The sequence below is a fragment of the Drosophila subpulchrella genome, chromosome 3R (assembly GCF_014743375.2).
Source record: "Drosophila subpulchrella strain 33 F10 #4 breed RU33 chromosome 3R, RU_Dsub_v1.1 Primary Assembly, whole genome shotgun sequence".
Lineage (NCBI taxonomy): Eukaryota > Metazoa > Arthropoda > Insecta > Diptera > Drosophilidae > Drosophila > Drosophila subpulchrella.
In genome coordinates, this window is record NC_050609.1 from 7,082,501 (window position 1) to 7,098,847 (window position 16,347).

The 16,347-nt window shown below is 45.5% G+C and overlaps 2 protein-coding genes across 3 annotated transcripts; one reads left to right on the forward strand and one right to left on the reverse strand.

The window, feature by feature from the left end:
- The first annotated feature begins 148 nt into the window (after positions 1-148).
- LOC119563135 (G-protein-signaling modulator 2) lies at positions 149-2,876 on the forward strand. The gene is made up of 2 exons (XM_037876392.1): positions 149-1,707; positions 1,989-2,876. Exons 1-2 carry the CDS (start codon positions 421-423, stop codon positions 2,676-2,678), a joined length of 1,977 nt encoding a protein of 658 aa, XP_037732320.1. The 5' UTR covers positions 149-420; the 3' UTR covers positions 2,679-2,876.
- Positions 2,877-3,891: 1,015 nt separating this feature from the next.
- Positions 3,892-15,293, reverse strand: LOC119557542. Of its 2 annotated transcripts, none has more exons than XM_037870329.1 (6): positions 14,948-15,293; positions 12,222-12,367; positions 8,519-9,594; positions 7,868-8,300; positions 6,158-7,804; positions 3,892-5,404 (listed from the first exon to the last, which is right to left on the reverse strand). In XM_037870329.1, exons 2-6 carry the CDS (start codon positions 12,316-12,318, stop codon positions 4,107-4,109), a joined length of 4,551 nt encoding a protein of 1,516 aa, XP_037726257.1. In that variant the 5' UTR covers positions 12,319-12,367; positions 14,948-15,293; the 3' UTR covers positions 3,892-4,106. The 2 variants fall into 2 exon arrangements, with proteins under 2 accessions (XP_037726257.1, XP_037726247.1); XM_037870319.1 differs by having other exon boundaries at positions 12,222-12,370.
- Positions 15,294-16,347: the final 1,054 nt, after the last annotated feature.

Consider the following 16,347-nt stretch of genomic DNA (forward strand, 5'->3'; position numbering starts at 1 on the left):
TTCTAGTATTGCTGTATTCAATACACACAATAAGTTCTTAGCTCACTGTTAATAATAAACAACTTACCTTGAAATAAACCCTAAATATAAAATTTTAAATTAACGGAACATGAGTAGTATTTCTGGTATTCAATGGTATGTACTTCCAGCCTGGATACGGTCGCACTATTAGTCAGAAACACTACATTTTTTTGACTAATTGGTCAAAAAACGGTACAAAAGATAGCATAATTGCTGAAATTTCACCTGACGCAGCTAATTTCGAGCAGCAGTAGAGCAGAGCCAGCTCCAGGGCGGCCAGAACCCAGTAGAGAACCCCGCAAACATCGCCGCAAAGTGGACAACTCCCAGTTTTCCGAACACCTGCCCCTCAGAAAGGAGCATCGCGACAAAAAGGCGAGACATCTACGTCGCAGCAGAATGTCTTCGCTGTCCGCATCGGCGGAGAATGTGTCCAGCCTGGGACTGGGAACAGGAGGGGGGGCGGCCAACTCCCACGACGGCAACTCCCAGCAGGGATCCGGATCCGACGGCGGGTCCAGCATGTGCCTGGAACTGGCCCTCGAGGGCGAACGCCTCTGCAAGGCGGGCGACTGTCGTGCGGGCGTGGCCTTCTTCCAGGCGGCCATCCAAGCCGGCACCGAGGATCTCCGCACCCTGTCCGCCATCTACTCGCAGCTGGGCAACGCCTACTTCTACCTGGGCGACTACAACAAGGCGATGCAGTACCACAAACACGATCTCACCCTGGCCAAGAGCATGAACGACCGCCTGGGCGAGGCCAAGTCCTCCGGCAATCTGGGAAATACCCTAAAAGTAATGGGTCGCTTTGACGAGGCGGCCATCTGCTGTGAGAGGCATCTTACCCTGGCCAGGCAGCTGGGAGATCGTCTGTCCGAAGGACGTGCCCTCTACAATCTGGGGAATGTCTACCACGCCAAGGGCAAGCACTTGGGCCAGAAGAATCCCGGGAAATTTGGAGACGATGTAAAAGAGGCTCTCACCCGTGCCGTGGAGTTCTACCAGGAGAACCTGAAGCTGATGCGGGATTTGGGTGACCGTGGCGCCCAGGGACGAGCCTGTGGCAATTTGGGAAACACCTACTATCTTCTGGGTGACTTCCAGGCGGCCATCGAACATCACCAGGAGCGTCTGCGCATCGCCAGGGAGTTTGGCGATCGTGCGGCCGAGCGCCGGGCCAACAGCAATCTTGGAAACTCGCACATCTTTCTGGGACAATTCGAGGATGCCGCCGCTCACTACAAGCGCACTCTGACCCTGGCCGTGGAGCTGGGTGAGCGCGAGGTGGAGGCCCAGAGTTGCTATAGCCTGGGCAACACCTACACGTTGCTGCACGAGTTCAACACTGCCATTGAGTACCACAATCGGCACTTGGCCATTGCCCAGGAGCTGGGCGATCGGATTGGCGAGGCCAGGGCCTGCTGGTCACTAGGCAACGCCCACTCCGCCATCGGTGGTCATGAGCGGGCCCTTAAGTATGCAGAGCAGCATCTCCAGCTGGCCAAGGAGCTGCACGACCCGGTGGGCGAAAGCACAGCCAGGGTAAACATCTCCGATCTGCGAAAGCTGCTGGGAATGCCCGAGACGGAGCCATCGCCCACCGAGGAGGAGGCCAGATCCACCGCCTCCGATCACTCGGCCAGCGGAAATCAGTCGGATGGATCGGAGAACTCGCAGGGAAGAATGGTAAGTAAAACATTTATGGAATTACGTTTGCACTTAACCTTTACTCTATTTAAGTAGTATGCAATTTATTTACCAATGTTCCATTAACTTTTCATCTATAGCATCAGTCTTTCAGTTGTTCTATTCTAAAAAGAAGCTTGTAGCTTTTGTTTAGGGACACCTGCTGTTCGTAAAGTAAATATTTAGAATTAGGGAAAACCAAAACAGGACGGCGAACGTTCGATTAAAACACCCATGGAAGATTCATAACTAAATTGATTACTTTTATCGTTCCACTTCAGGTGCGTGTTCGTCGTCAGAGTATGGAGCAGCTGGACCTGATCAAGATCACCCCCGATGGAAAGCGCATGCAGGAGGAGAAGCGCCGGGCACAGGCGACCGGAAAGGCCAAGGACGACGACTTCTTTGAGATGCTCTCGCGTTCGCAGTCGAAGCGCATGGATGACCAGCGCTGTTCGATCAAGATGAATGCCGCTGGAGCTCCGGTGGTGGCCACGGGCGCCACACGCAAGCCGCTGGTACAGCAGAACTCGCTGTTTGTGGATCCCACCAACCTGCCTGGCCTGAAGTCCCCTTCGTCGGCGAATCCGGTTTCTATTGTACATGGGCCGCTGGCCAGGAGTGCCACCACTACTCAGCAGCCCGATGACGACTTCCTGGACATGCTGATGCGCTGTCAGGGCTCGCGGCTGGAGGAACAGCGTTCCGAGCTGCCGCGCCCTAATGTCACAATGGATGTAGAGGCGGAGGCGCCACCGCGTTCCGTGCCAGAGGCAGCCGTTGCAGGAGCACCACGTGGACAGACTGGTCGAGGAGCCACCGTTCCCGACGAGGACTTCTTTTCGCTGATCATGAAGGTTCAGAGCGGCCGCATGGAGGATCAGCGCGCCTCGATTCCCTTCCGAAATGCCAACAATAACAACAATAGCCGGAGCAACAACAATGGTTCGGCCGGCGGAGCTGGAAAGTAGAAAGAATAGTCCAGAGAAAGAAAAGAATCCAACCAAAACAATCCTATTAATCCATCCCTGGCCGCAGCTCCTGATCCATTTTGTTATACGTACATCTTGCGGCCACTTATTTAGACGTTTCTTTTTTGGCAATTGGCTGCTAAACCTTTTGTTCTTTTACAAGATTTATATATATATATACACTCACACATACGAGAAGCATTAATTTATGAATAGCGACTAACCACGTAACCAAATATTAGGGGCGTATAGGCCCCGTTTACACGAACAAGAAGAAACTTTCATTGGATGCACTCACTCATCCAGTCATGACTCATTACACACTCATCTTAGAGTTGGCCATGATATTGAACAATCTGCACTCGAGTTTTACGATATTAACGTTTGAATTGCATGTGAAGTAGCTTAAGCCGAAGGTATACTAATCCAATTTGCTCAATATACGGAACCAAGTCTTCTCTTTCTGATCAACGATGATCTTACATTCTCTTAACCGCATTCAGAGCTAAACACTAAGTTTTAAGTCTAACAAACCACTCTACATATAAGCAATGCATTTTCCAAATCAAAAACTATATCCAATTGTAACCCATGAGTATTGCATTTTTCTAACTATCTATAATAACTCTGAACATATGTTTTAAGCCACTTACAATTTTTTTAGATATTAACGAGAGCAGCTCGGATTTCCGATCCGGCTTCTTGTGTTTGGCACTTAGCATACAATATACAGATCCATACGTACACATATACAAGATACATATGAACAATATATAGTTATACCAATGTCAAGCGAATGACCGATTCGGGAATCGTTCTACACAATATATACACAAAACAAACAGAAACACAAAACTAAGTTAGAGTTGCATGAAATGAAATGAAGCCAAAATTTATTAATGTTATACGTTTATGTAGCACAAAAGGAGGTGCGCTCATGAAGCTAGTTGTAATGGTAACGATCGATCGATCATTATGATATACATCTGCAAAACATACCATACAGGCGGACAATTATGTCATGTATTATTAAATATTAAAATCAAAAACTGTTTGCTGACGATTGTTTATGTTAATCGGGCATATTAGGGGTTGTTCTAATGACTTCCGATAATTCAATAATGTATTCCAAATCGAAAAGGAATCTGTTGAAACTTCTGATGTTATAAATCAAATTTGTTGGAGGTTCTTCCCTTACAAAAACTCAAATGAATTCAATTTTAAAGCTTTATTCATAAATTAATCGTCTTAGGTTGCTAGAATCATATGCGATAAGTATTCGATAGTGGGGGCCCCTCTAGTCGCACTCCCCTTTTGGCTTGGTTGGGGCAGAATCAGGGTCTCCGAACTCCTCCCCCCTAAAAGTAAATCTTAAATTTGCTCTCTTTTATTTACAAATTGATTTAGATAACTCAACAACGGCCAAGCCTACGCCTTGAACCCCTTCATGCTGTCCAGTTGGGCGTCCATGTCGTTGGCGGCCAGCACGAAGATGGGTGCGGAGTAGTCCACGGGCTTGTCGCCGCTTCCTCCGCCACCCTTCACATACGAATTTCCGGCCTTGAGGTTCCGGCTGCGTTTCAGCATGACATAGACCACAAATATGCTGACCAGGAAGGCGGAACTGGTGGCCATGATGAAGAGCACCAGCTGGATGGACTCATCCTGGGCGGTGGCCGCCTGGGCCACTGGAACCACAGCACTTCGATGAACAAAATGGGAGCGGGTCAAATCCGGCCGGAAGTGACCGCCTGCCAAGCGGAAGTCGCCGGCGGATATGGCCGCTTCGATGGCAAAGGCCAAGTCCACCTTGGCCTCGTTGTGCAGCTCAAAGCGGACTATGGCGGATCCATCGAAGTTCTCCTGCACTCGCAGGTTCTCCACGGATTCCCCACCGAGCATCTGCTGGAGCTCCCTTCGGATGGTATCGTAGGCATTCCTCACACTCCGGCCACTGCTGTTGGTCAGATGGAGTTCGATGGCCACCGCCTCGATGGGAACGTGACTGCAGCGCCTATCGCCGGCTCCAAAGATGTGGGTGGACTGCAGTTGGTTTCCGGCCGCATCCACGCACCAGCAACTCCTGCCATTGCACTGCAGCGGGCGGAAGGCTCCCGCGGCATCGCAGCTAACCGGAAATGGTGCCGTCTCTGCCAGAGCTCGACAACGTGTGGTCTTCAGCTCCATGGGCTTGAGGGTGGCCTGCTCCACGGACAACTGCGAGTCCAAAAGGGAGTTGGCCAGCTCCAGGACCCTCTCTGTGACACTGGACTCCGCTGCTCCAGCGGTGGCAGGCAGAATCCTAGCCTCCAACTCATCGAAATCCAAATCCTCGCTGGCCACATCGTTCAGTTGGGTAAGCTGGGCAATCAGTTGCTCCATCAGCGGATCTCCGACATCGATCTTGCGATTACGAGCCTGTCGGCTGTTGCAGATGGGCTCAGTCTCCCGGGTGAGGGTTCCTTTCAAGGGAGCACCCTTCTTGTCCGCACACCAGCAAACTCCGGGCGCATCCTCGCCAGCGGATGCCGGTTCGGAGGCAAAGGCGCGACTCACAATCTCCGTGTGCCGTGTGTCCGAGGGTTGGGGCTGCTTGCCCAGACACTGAACTGGACTCCAGTGGCCGGTGACAGGATCACAACGGGGCTGGAACCACACGGAGGAGTGTCCAGTTCGCTGGGCAGCCAGACTGTTCTTCAGCTTCAGGCGTTCGCATTGGGTAAGCACTAGGAATATACAAAAAATATATTTTAACGAGGAGTTTTCCAAAGAAATTTTGGTTTTTTAAAAATTATTATTTGCAAGAACAAGGACATTTTTAATCTTGAATCAAGAAAAAATGATATATTATAAAAGTCGGCCCTGGGATACGAATTCTAAGGCGGATAAGCCGAGTTCAATTTCAGTGGCGAATATTTTTATGTAAGCTAAGGTGGAATCTGGATGTACAGATTTGGGTTCCCATTTTGGACCCCATTGGAAATACGTAAAAATCGAACATGAAAATCGGTTAAAATTTCGACCCTCGCTTAATAGATATATTTTAATGTAGAACCACAAATTCAAAGAGGAATCCCACTTGTAAATCGGGATACAATAACTCAAGTTATCGGATCTAGAAGTTCAGATTTTGGGTTCCCATTCTGGACCCCATTGGAAATACGTAAAAATCGTACATGAAAATGGGTTAAAATGGCGACCATCGTTAAAAAGAAATATTTTAATCCAGAATGTTTGCAAATTCAACCACAAATTCAAAGAGGTATCCCACTTGTAAATCAGATTATGGAATCTGGAAGTGCAGTTTTTGGTTCCCGTTCTGAAAGCCATTGCAAATACGGAAAAATCAAACATAAATGAATTTAAACAAAAGGAATTGCAATTTTCTTAAATAATCGCATTCATTAAATTTAAATTTTACGAATCAATCATTTAAAATTTTAAAAGTTTTGGATTTTATGTAACAATCGTAATCTCACCTGGGCACACGGAGTTGCAGGCCAGTTCGTTGTGGAAAAGGTTCTTTGTCTGGCAGGCGGGTGCCTCGGAATCGATGATCACGGGGAGGCACTTGTTGGCCCTGGGGCTGAACCTATAGCGAGTGCTATTCTTCTCCGATTTCCCAGCAGCCAGACAACCATTATCCATGGACTCGAAGCAAACATCGCGGGTCTTGGAACAGCAAACACCGCGATTGCTGACCGGATTCAGCTGACAGGAGTGGGTGGTGGGGCACACTTCGTGCTCATTATGCGGACCACAGCTCATGTCCAGGTCGCCTTGCTGGAGGGGATTACCCTCGGGGCAGACGGAGGCTCTGCGAGGCACACAGATGGGCATCTTGGGACAGGGAGTGTCCACACACTCCACGGAGATCAGTTGGCACTCCTCGTGCGCCGAGCAGCTTACCTCCTGGCAGTAGTTTCTGCATTCGCAGGTGGGGCAACCATTCGCATCCATTTGGTAGCCACTTTCACACTGAAGGCTGCAGTTCGTCTTTGGGCAAGCGAAGCTGGAGTTCTCCTGGCATTTGGGTGTTTCAGGAGACTTCACCTTAGTGCCCGGCAGGATCTTGCCCTGATCATCCACACACCAGCAGTGACCATCGGGAGAGCACTGGACCTCCTCCCATTTGCCATTCTTGGAATCACATTGGGCCACGGCCATTTGACGGGCGGGGATTCCCAGCTCGGAACTCTGGTGGAGTTGAATGGCCTGCAGATGCTGACAGGCCGTCTTCAGTTGAGGATCCACGCACTGGGTGCCACATCCATTGGAGCAACAACGTCGTGCTCCTTCACAATGGGCATCCGTGCGGCATTCATATGCACAGGTATTGGCATCCAGGTTATCCGGACCCGGAGGAACTAGATAAGGACACTGTCCCGGTTTCCTGGGCAGGCAGGCGGGCACTGGAGGGCAGTATTCACCCTCGCAGCTTACATCCACCACACGGCATTCCTTGCCAGAACCACAGGCAACACCCTCACAGGGATCTCGGCATTGGCAGGCGGGGCAACGGGTATCCGGATCCAGGGCAAAACCATACTCGCAACCCATCCGACAGGTGAGATCCAGGCAGTCCAGATCCTCCCTTAAGCTCTGGCAGGTTTCCTCGCTGACATTATAGCCACGAGATCGGGGAATCTCTGTGCCAAAGCTGTCCACACACCAGCATTGCTCCACTTCCATTTCCACCAGCTCATCCTCGTTCTCCGGCGGCCTCTTAGTGGCCGAGGCCACCTTCTTGAACTCCGTCTCGAAGAGCTGTCCCAATCCCTGCTGGCGATCCGCACCCATGTCTATCACCTTGGCACTGCGACCCATGACGGGAGCGGCCACCTGGACCTTAAGGGCACTGTCCTCCACGCGGTAAAGTTTCAGGCGTTCCAAATCTCGTCGAGATCGTTTTGGAGCTGCATTTGCCAGCAGCATCCTCATCCGCCGAATGGTGTTCTCCTCCAGAATCTTGCGTTGTTCAGCGCGTGTTACCCGAATCTTCTTCAGCTGGCACTGGCGACCCTCGTAATCTCCATCGGAGGTGCAACGTGGCGAGGGAACCGCCAGTTGCATGCCCTCCTCCGTGCCCTCCATTCGCTCCGAAAAGTCCCTCAAATATTCGCACACTATAAGGAGATGAGATCTTGCTTAGTTAGAGATTCTATATATATTATCCAGGCATAACTTACTGGTTTGCTGATGCGATCCCTCCTCAGTTGGAGTTGGTTTCTCCGGCACGGGACAGCACACATTCTCCGTTTCCCGATGGAGTTTGGTGCACTTGTACTGCTCCGGGCACATAATCCTGTTGCTCATGGAGCGACCCTGCTTGGACTGCGACTCTGGTTCGGGTTCGAAGAAGGCCGTGGGCTGGAAACTGCGTCCTTGACGATCCTCAAAGCAGTACATCACCTCACCAGTGGCGGCGTCTGAGAGTGGGGTTCCCACATCGCAGGGATTGGAGTAGACCAGGTCGGGTTTGCAGACGGGCCAGGAGGCGCAGAGCGAAGAACCGGATTCGCACAAGGGATCGGTGGCCACCTCGCAATGGGAGCCAATGGAGCACTTGAAGCCATCGCAGGGTTCGGAGCACTCGCAGGTGGGACAGCCATTGTGGTCGTTCTAAAGGAGATTACCAATTAAAAGTAAGTTTTGGAAAACATTCAAGATTTTTAACCTGGTATGTATTTTCAAAGGAAGAGAAATCTAAAATTGCCTTATTCAGTATCAAGTTAACATTATTTAAAGGTATACATCTTACGTAAAAATTACCGGCGAATATTTACTTGATCCTGACTATTTACTTTCTCTTTCTAGGATTAATTCAGGATTGAACTTACCTTAAATCCATATTCGCAGACAGCTGCACAGATGTTGGTATCGCACTGCTCCATCTGGAAACTTCTGGCATAGGACCTGCTGATCATGTTCTCCCATCCATCACAGTTCACATTGTTGGCAGCACCCATGGTTTCCTTGATCTTGTGTCCCGTTCGGGGATCCACACACCAGCAGACGAGTCCATTGCGGGAGCACTGTTTCGGCGAGAACTGACCACCAGGACCATTGCACTCGGGCACATAGCCACGTCCCTCCCGCTCATTGATCGATAGAATGTCGGCCAAGGCCTTGGCCTGATGACAACCCGTGACATTTCCCGGCTGCTGGCAGTTGAACTGGCAGCCCTTGGTGAAGCAGCACTTTTCCATATTCCGGCACTCCAAGTCGTGGGAGCACGGCGATCCGCACATGTAACCCGTGCGTTCGGTGTACTGCGATTTATCCGGAGCTGGACAGATTCCGGGCTTCTGGAAGGTCAGCGCACTGGGGCAACACACACCATAGTCGTTTCCTGACTCCACTAAACACTGGTAAAGTGGTGGACACTGCGGTTTGCCCGGCTCTTGGCCACACAGGAAGGGTCTCACTGTGTCATCGATGGCAAGGGGCAATCCCGCGGGACAGAGATTAGCCAGCGATCTGGCCTTCTTGCAGGTGGGCACTGGCGGACATGGCTCCGATTTGCACTGCACCTCCTGCAGCTGGCAGGATTGTCCACGAGGACACTCCAAGCCATCGCAGGGATCCCGGCAGCGGCAAACGGAGCATCCCGTGTCAGGATCACGGGCGAATCCCGAGGGGCAGAACATGCGGCAGGCGGAGGCGGCACAGTGCTTGGGCTCCGAGCAAATCACTCCCGAGCGCGTCTCGTTCCGACTGCCCGGCAATTCCACGCCGTACTCATCCACACACCAGCAATCCCGGCCAGCTTTCTCATCCTCACATTGGATGGTGTCGAAGTCACCGTTCTTCTGGCAGCGAGGCACTCGTACAGATGATTCTTCGAATCCCGATTGCAGGGCTTTGGCTCTTCTCGTCTCCGAACGTCTTAAATGCTGGCAGGCCGTGAGATTGGCTACAAGGAAAAGGGAATAATAATATGAATTAATAATATTTTGTCAATATTTAATAGAAAGAATTTGTAGAAACAGAATAATATAATTGTATAATTTGGAAACTAACTTTGTTAATATTTTTAGAGTCTTGCTCAAAATAGGGTATCCGCTAACACATGCAGTATACAGAGCGTTCATACCGTTTATTTTACCTCGAGAATTCTTAATGTTCTTAAACCTAAACCATTTATTTTATTTATTTCAAGGCCTCCGAAAGTTTTTAAGAAAATAGATTTATATATTTTCGATTGCTCATTAAAGCTGATATTGTTTTCTGTTATATTTTCTTTTTTCAGAGAGTGAGAAAAAAGAGTTTGACATACTTTCATGTTATTCAACTACCGAATCCCACAGCTACGACAATTTCACTTTTATTTTGTTTCAAGACGTGACGCGTGCGTTGAACAAAAAAAAACCCAGAGTCTACGAAAACTGCAAAATTTAAATTAAATATACAAAATGAAGTGGCCGGCGGCGGGAATGCTGAAATTGTTGTTACAGTGCCAACCATTTGCAGTTGATTTTTTTGGTTGCTCCATGGTCAGATTTGAATCGAGCGTTTTGTATGCGAATAGCTTGCCCACGAGGCGTATAAGCAATTCGCTTCAAATGGTTTTCGGCCTGGGGATGGATGCTATGAGCATTCTGCTTTGGGAAGAGTCATTCCATTGTCTCGACTGGGTTATGCAATTAAAGTGAGTGATCATCCCACCCCCCATTTTCCCCATACCCGTTTATTTTATTGTCCAGCACGCAACGCTGACTTCGGGGTTGCGACAGCTGAGCTTTAGTTGCGTCAATTGCAGTCGTTATTGCTGGTCACTTCCCATGCACTTTCGATGTATATTTAATGCATCAGCCATTATGCAACTGTCAGCGGAATTAAAAGTACCCAAAACGCATGAACACCGTAAGAAAATATTAAGATACCCTCAGAAAATTTCTAAAAACAATGGAGAAATATTAAAAAAAATATATCATCTCTCACCATGATTTTTATTTAACTCATTTTTGATATTTTAAAAATATTGTTCTATAAAACTTTTCAATTTAAGTGAAATAATTTTATTATTATGAATTTCAAAATTAATAATTAATTTCAAACTATAATAAGTAATCACATTATAAATTGCCATTAATATCCATATAATTTTTCACATATCAGTTTCGCTTTCTTCATGGTTTCTTAATGAAATAAGATCCGATTAACCATAATTTAGGGTAATTTTTTCGGTACACATTTAATAAGCAAGTTTCGACTGTGCAACCGCTGAGTAACCGCCGAACTTACTATATCACTGTAGATTTCTTTTTTTTCGCCGCACATCCGCCTTGGCTCATCCGAAATATTTATTTATTTTTATTGACTTTTCACTGCCTTTCTTCTGCGGCCGTTGGTTTTAATTTTCTGGAGTTTTCGCTAGAAATTGAATGAAAGTTTTTTTTGGCAGCGCCTCGAGCTTGAGTTGGCCATCAATTTGTATTTGCCGTTTGGTCAAGAGACAGCAACAAAAAAAAAAGAAATGAAAATGGCTTTCGGTTTCTGTGGTGAATGAAGAAACAAAAACAAAGCAAAAGCCGTCGGGCAGCTGGCAATTAAAGCTGGCCAATGATGAATAAAATCAGGCAGAAAAACAACGGCTATTTGCAGCCAACTTTTATTCTCGCCACCCAGGCCAAATCGAGTTTGTCGCTTGAGTCTTTCGTTTGGCTTCCGCTCGTTGGGGGAAAAAACAGAAAGAGAAAAACGAGTATAAAACAGAACCGTAACGAAAACGAAATCAAAGCGGCAAACTGGTAAGTACCTAGAGAATTGCTGGCCTATTGTGAGTTTAAGTTAAGAGTGGGTCTGGGTCTGGGACCTCTTTTGACCGACTGACACAGTGCTATTCGCTGCATTTAGAAGAGCCGTCTGCTGGCTGGCTTTGTTTCCCTTTTGCCTTAGTTCTTTAGGCGGTGGATGGTTCTTAACGGTGGCTGGCGTATTTTTTTTTAGCTAAGCGCTTTTTAATGATGCCGTGCCATTTTTCACACCACCCAGACACATCGAGTTCTACACGAATTTCCACACGTCACGTTAATTATGCAGCTGCAACCTGGCATTTAATGAGCCACCAAATGGTCCACATTCCCCCGTTGCGGGTTCAATGACTGCTTATTGCCAAAAAAAAAAGAGCAAAAAGAAATATATAAGGTTCTCGCTTAAGAAGTCATTGACGTCAACCCTACCAGTTTGGCATTACACTGCAAAAAAAGCAGGGGTGTTATATATGCTACATATTTTCTTAGGTATGATATTTTATATAACAACAAGTCGTTTTAAAAATAGCTAGGAATTACTAATATTATATTCTTTACTAAAGACTTTGAAGAGTATTCATGTTGAAAAATGAATTATGCACTAAAAAAAATATCTAAATTAAAATATTTTTTAGTATACATTTATTAAATTTTTAATTTTTTTCTTGAACAAAACATTGAAATATTTGTTTTTATGCTTAATAGATGATGCTTTTAAGGAATTAATTGATTTAATCCACTTATGAACCTAGTTTTTTTTAGATATTTTTTGTATTTTGTTACTTACCATTTGATCGCTTGGCCTCCGAAACCTGCAGAGCCAGCAAGAAGAGGAAAAGGCAGCCGGAGAAGAGTTTCAGCCAACGTTGATCATAGTGTGCCATTTTCGGGCATCCAAGAGTTGCCAAAAAAATTTCCTGTTTTCTGCTGCGGCTACTGCAACAAACCAAAAGATACAAGTCAGAGAGATCGTGTGAGTGCGTGAGTAATACATATATGGTTGCTAAGCCTTTTCGTTTGACGTCACACGAGCAAGCAAAGCCGTGAGATTCAAATTTCAGCTAGACACTTTCACTATCAAACGGTTGGGCATACATTTGCATCTGCTTTCCGGGGCGCGGCAAAGAATTCAAAGCGATTCAGATTGCATAACATGGGAAGAAAGGGGGAGATCATCTCGAGGGGGTCACGAACCCATCGAAATACTGGCTTCCTTTTCTGCTCTTTTGGAGCCCAACAACTGTCTTCGCTTTACGGCCGGGTGATTAATCTGCGCAGACATCGCCGCTGACGTTGACGTCGCTGCGCTTTCACTTTGCCAACAAAAAACAAAAAAACATCCAAAGAAACATACAACGACCAGCGAACACAGCCAGTCAACTTTATACATCATTTATTTTTATTTATTTTTTCGTCTTCTCTTCAAAATTCACTTTTGCGTTAGCGTTTGCGTTTTCCGGTCCATTGAAAATGGCTCAGATGCGGCCAACTCCCTGACCACATCTTAATGACACCGAGGATTTTCCCTCATTATGGCCGGCCAATTATATAATGCATCTCTAAAAAAAAATGTTAAATGACCATCTCATGAACGAAAAAAAAAGTTTGTGGCCTAAGTCTTTTGATTTTTTCTTTGTTTTGGGTGAAAACAGCGTGAGTGTGAATCATTTTCTCAATGGCCGGTGGCCGCATTTGCAAATGGCCAAACATGAAAACTCGCCAACACCTGGTCGATCCACAATGAAAATTCAACACGGAATTGGCGAATAGAAATACCAAATAAAAGAGAAGCAAAATAACCCACGAAAAACGGCAAGTTTGTATGCTTTTTGGCTGTTGCACGGGCTCTAAAAACCAGGCCAGCCGCATTTTCACTGCAACCGAGCCGAAATGAAAGCCTGGTGACTTGAACTTGGGCCAAAACTTGGGCGCGCCTGCCAAAGATTTCACCTCGCTGGCAAAAAGCTGGCTGAAAAAAAACCTCAACATTTGGCTCTCAACTTTATCGTTTGTCATTGAGGAGGAGTCAAGTGTGGCTAATGGGTTGTGGGTACTGCAGATGGGCGACCTACGATGGAAGTCTTGACCCTGCCTGGCTGTGGAGTAAAGTTACTAGAGTGTAAAGTTAAATGATTGGTGAAACGAGGCCACATGTCAGTCGATGGGAGGGGAATTAAGGGGGGCTAGATACTGCATAACTGAAGGGATTTCATGGAGACTTTGCGTTTAGAGCACTTCAGTTGGTAATACTTATAATCCTATTATGCGAGTGATAGTACTCAACCTTTAACCCACTCTCCTGGGAACTGGGGATCTCAGCTATTCCACTTCAAATCGAAGTGTAAGTCTTTTGGTGTCCCACTGTATTCCCAAGCTTTTCTTGAAGTTACTTTTTTTATACGGCAAATATATCATGAAAAGATGTTCATATTTGTTTAAATATGTTTAAAATTTGTTTTTATTAGCGAATACCGAGCTTAGGTACATATATTTTATATATTAACTGGAAAGCCACAGAAATCTCTAGAAATATGAACATTTTTGGTATTACAAAGTGGATATTTCGAATTATTTCCCAAAAATTTTACTAGGAGAAAGAAATTACACAATTCGATTTTCGACAAAAAATTAAATTAGTTGTTAAACCTCAAGGCAAACTATTTCGTGTATGATACATTATACTTTCCATATAAGGTTTCAAATATTACAAAATATATTTTAAAAGCCTATCACTTAAGCCTTGATCTCTGACTTTCATATATCTACATATCTGGCCTTTTCCCTTGACTTTTGCCCTTTCATGACCAACTTTTTAACGCAGTCACACTCCTACGAGCAGTTAAGTCAGAGTTTTGCAAAGGTTACCACCTGAAGAGCACATTGGGTACTATCTATAATTGGATCAACCGAGTGCTGAACACTGAGCCCATATTTCCCCTGGGAACCCAGCACTCCAAATGTTCCACTTTAAAGTCCAATTGCGAGTCTTACAGGTATTTTTGGCTCTTTTCCCTTGGCGGCTGGCTTATTGCCAACTTTTTTACGTTTTTTTTTTTGAGTTGCAGCTACAGTTAACTTCAGTTAGACCACACTTGCGAAATGGTTTTTTCGGCTTACGCCTAACGGTTCGGCTTGGACTGGCGCAGTTAATGTCGTTTCTTCTTGGCTCACTCGTTTTTAGAGCCGTTTAAATTGCGCATGTCGAACTTTTGAGGGGGCTACGAAAGGCCCAGTACTCTGACATAATTTCGTAATGAGCAAAATATTTGCACAGAATGCGTTGTTTACTTGGTTATTCCAGTTTTCGGAGAATCGCATAGTCGTCGATCGATCAATGGATCGGATCGGATCGTAAATGCCAATAGTTCACCTTGAGCTTTCAATTAGCGTAGGCTCTTAAAATGATTGAAATGCTTTGCCCACCTTTGACACCTTTTACGAGGAGCACTTAAAGCTCGGGTTTCAATTTCAATTAGCTCCGGACAAAGCCATACCCTCGGTTGCCCAACAAACCTGTTTAATTGAGATGAGTTTCTGCTGCTGCTGCGGCTAATCCAATAAAAAGTGAAACTATTTGATTGGTTTGGGTTTTGGTTTTGGTTTTGGTTTTAGTTTCGTTTTCGGTTTCAATTTCCAGCGGTATGTGCTTTAATCCAGGTGCACAGCTGGCCGGTGCTATGAAATTAGCAATTTTCACTAGAAATTTCACTGGGCACACACAGATACGTTTTTTTTGTGTTGTGCCAAATTCGGTTTTCACTGCGATCACTTTTGCAAAAAACTCTCTCGCGTTTTAAAATATTTTTTAGCTACTGATCCGCGGCGGCAATTCAAATTCGCGTGCAACCTCAACGGCGGGCGTTGCGCATTTGAGCTTTTGCAAGACTTCGCGGTGGCCTAGTAGCTCCCCAGTTGGCCAAGACGGCTCCGTCAGTTCGATCGAACATGTTGCGACTGCGGCACGAACTGCCAAAAACCAAAGCCCAAAACAAGCCGAGCTCTAACTCGATTTAGAGGCCCTCTGACGCATTGGGAGTTATGCCCAGTCGCAAGGCCGGTGCTTGAAAAAATACCTATCTATTAACTATTCAAAGGTTTAATCCAAAAACAACTCTTTAATTTAGTGTATGATAATAAATATTAATTTGGAAAAAAGGTTTATCAACAAACAAGACAAACAGAAAAATTGTACAAAAATGTATTACTATTTAAATAAAAAGTATATACAATTTAGAAAATCTAGAGACATATACTTCTATATGTAATCTTTGGTACACCCCCTTCAGTTAATTAAAAAACAAATTTAGTATTGTAAAAAAAACGACAGATTTCCATTTAAAAAGAATTTCATTATTTGGTATAATCTACTCACACGCATATTTAAAATCCCCAACATTCATTGTTCTATATTTTCAAATTTAAAGATATCTATAAAAAATGTTTTCTCCTTCCAACCTTCCGTTGAAAATTTATGATTGATCGAGTTCCCAGAGATTGAATTCTGGGATCAAAAATAGAAAATAAAACATTAAAAATACACAGCTAAGAAAAATAGGTGTTTTGTTCTGCGGAAACGATAAAAAGATCTAACTGAATTGTCAACATTAGGAAGTTAATATCAATAAAATTAAGAACACGGTCGTATATATTAATTAGGTCAACCAACAGGTGAAAAAAGTAAATACTTATGAACAAAAATATTTTTATTTAAATGTGGTAAATTGTAAACACTTTTTGAATAATTAGCAGCCCCCAACAACAAAGTAATTAATGTGTGACCCTTTGCCTGGAACTCGTAAAGCTGTTGTTAATGAGAAATTTTGAAATATGCTGCGTAGCTGGTATAGTTTTTGTGGGTTCCTCCCATATGTGGACACTTATTCATGCTCCAATTCCACTCCAAACATTGCCTT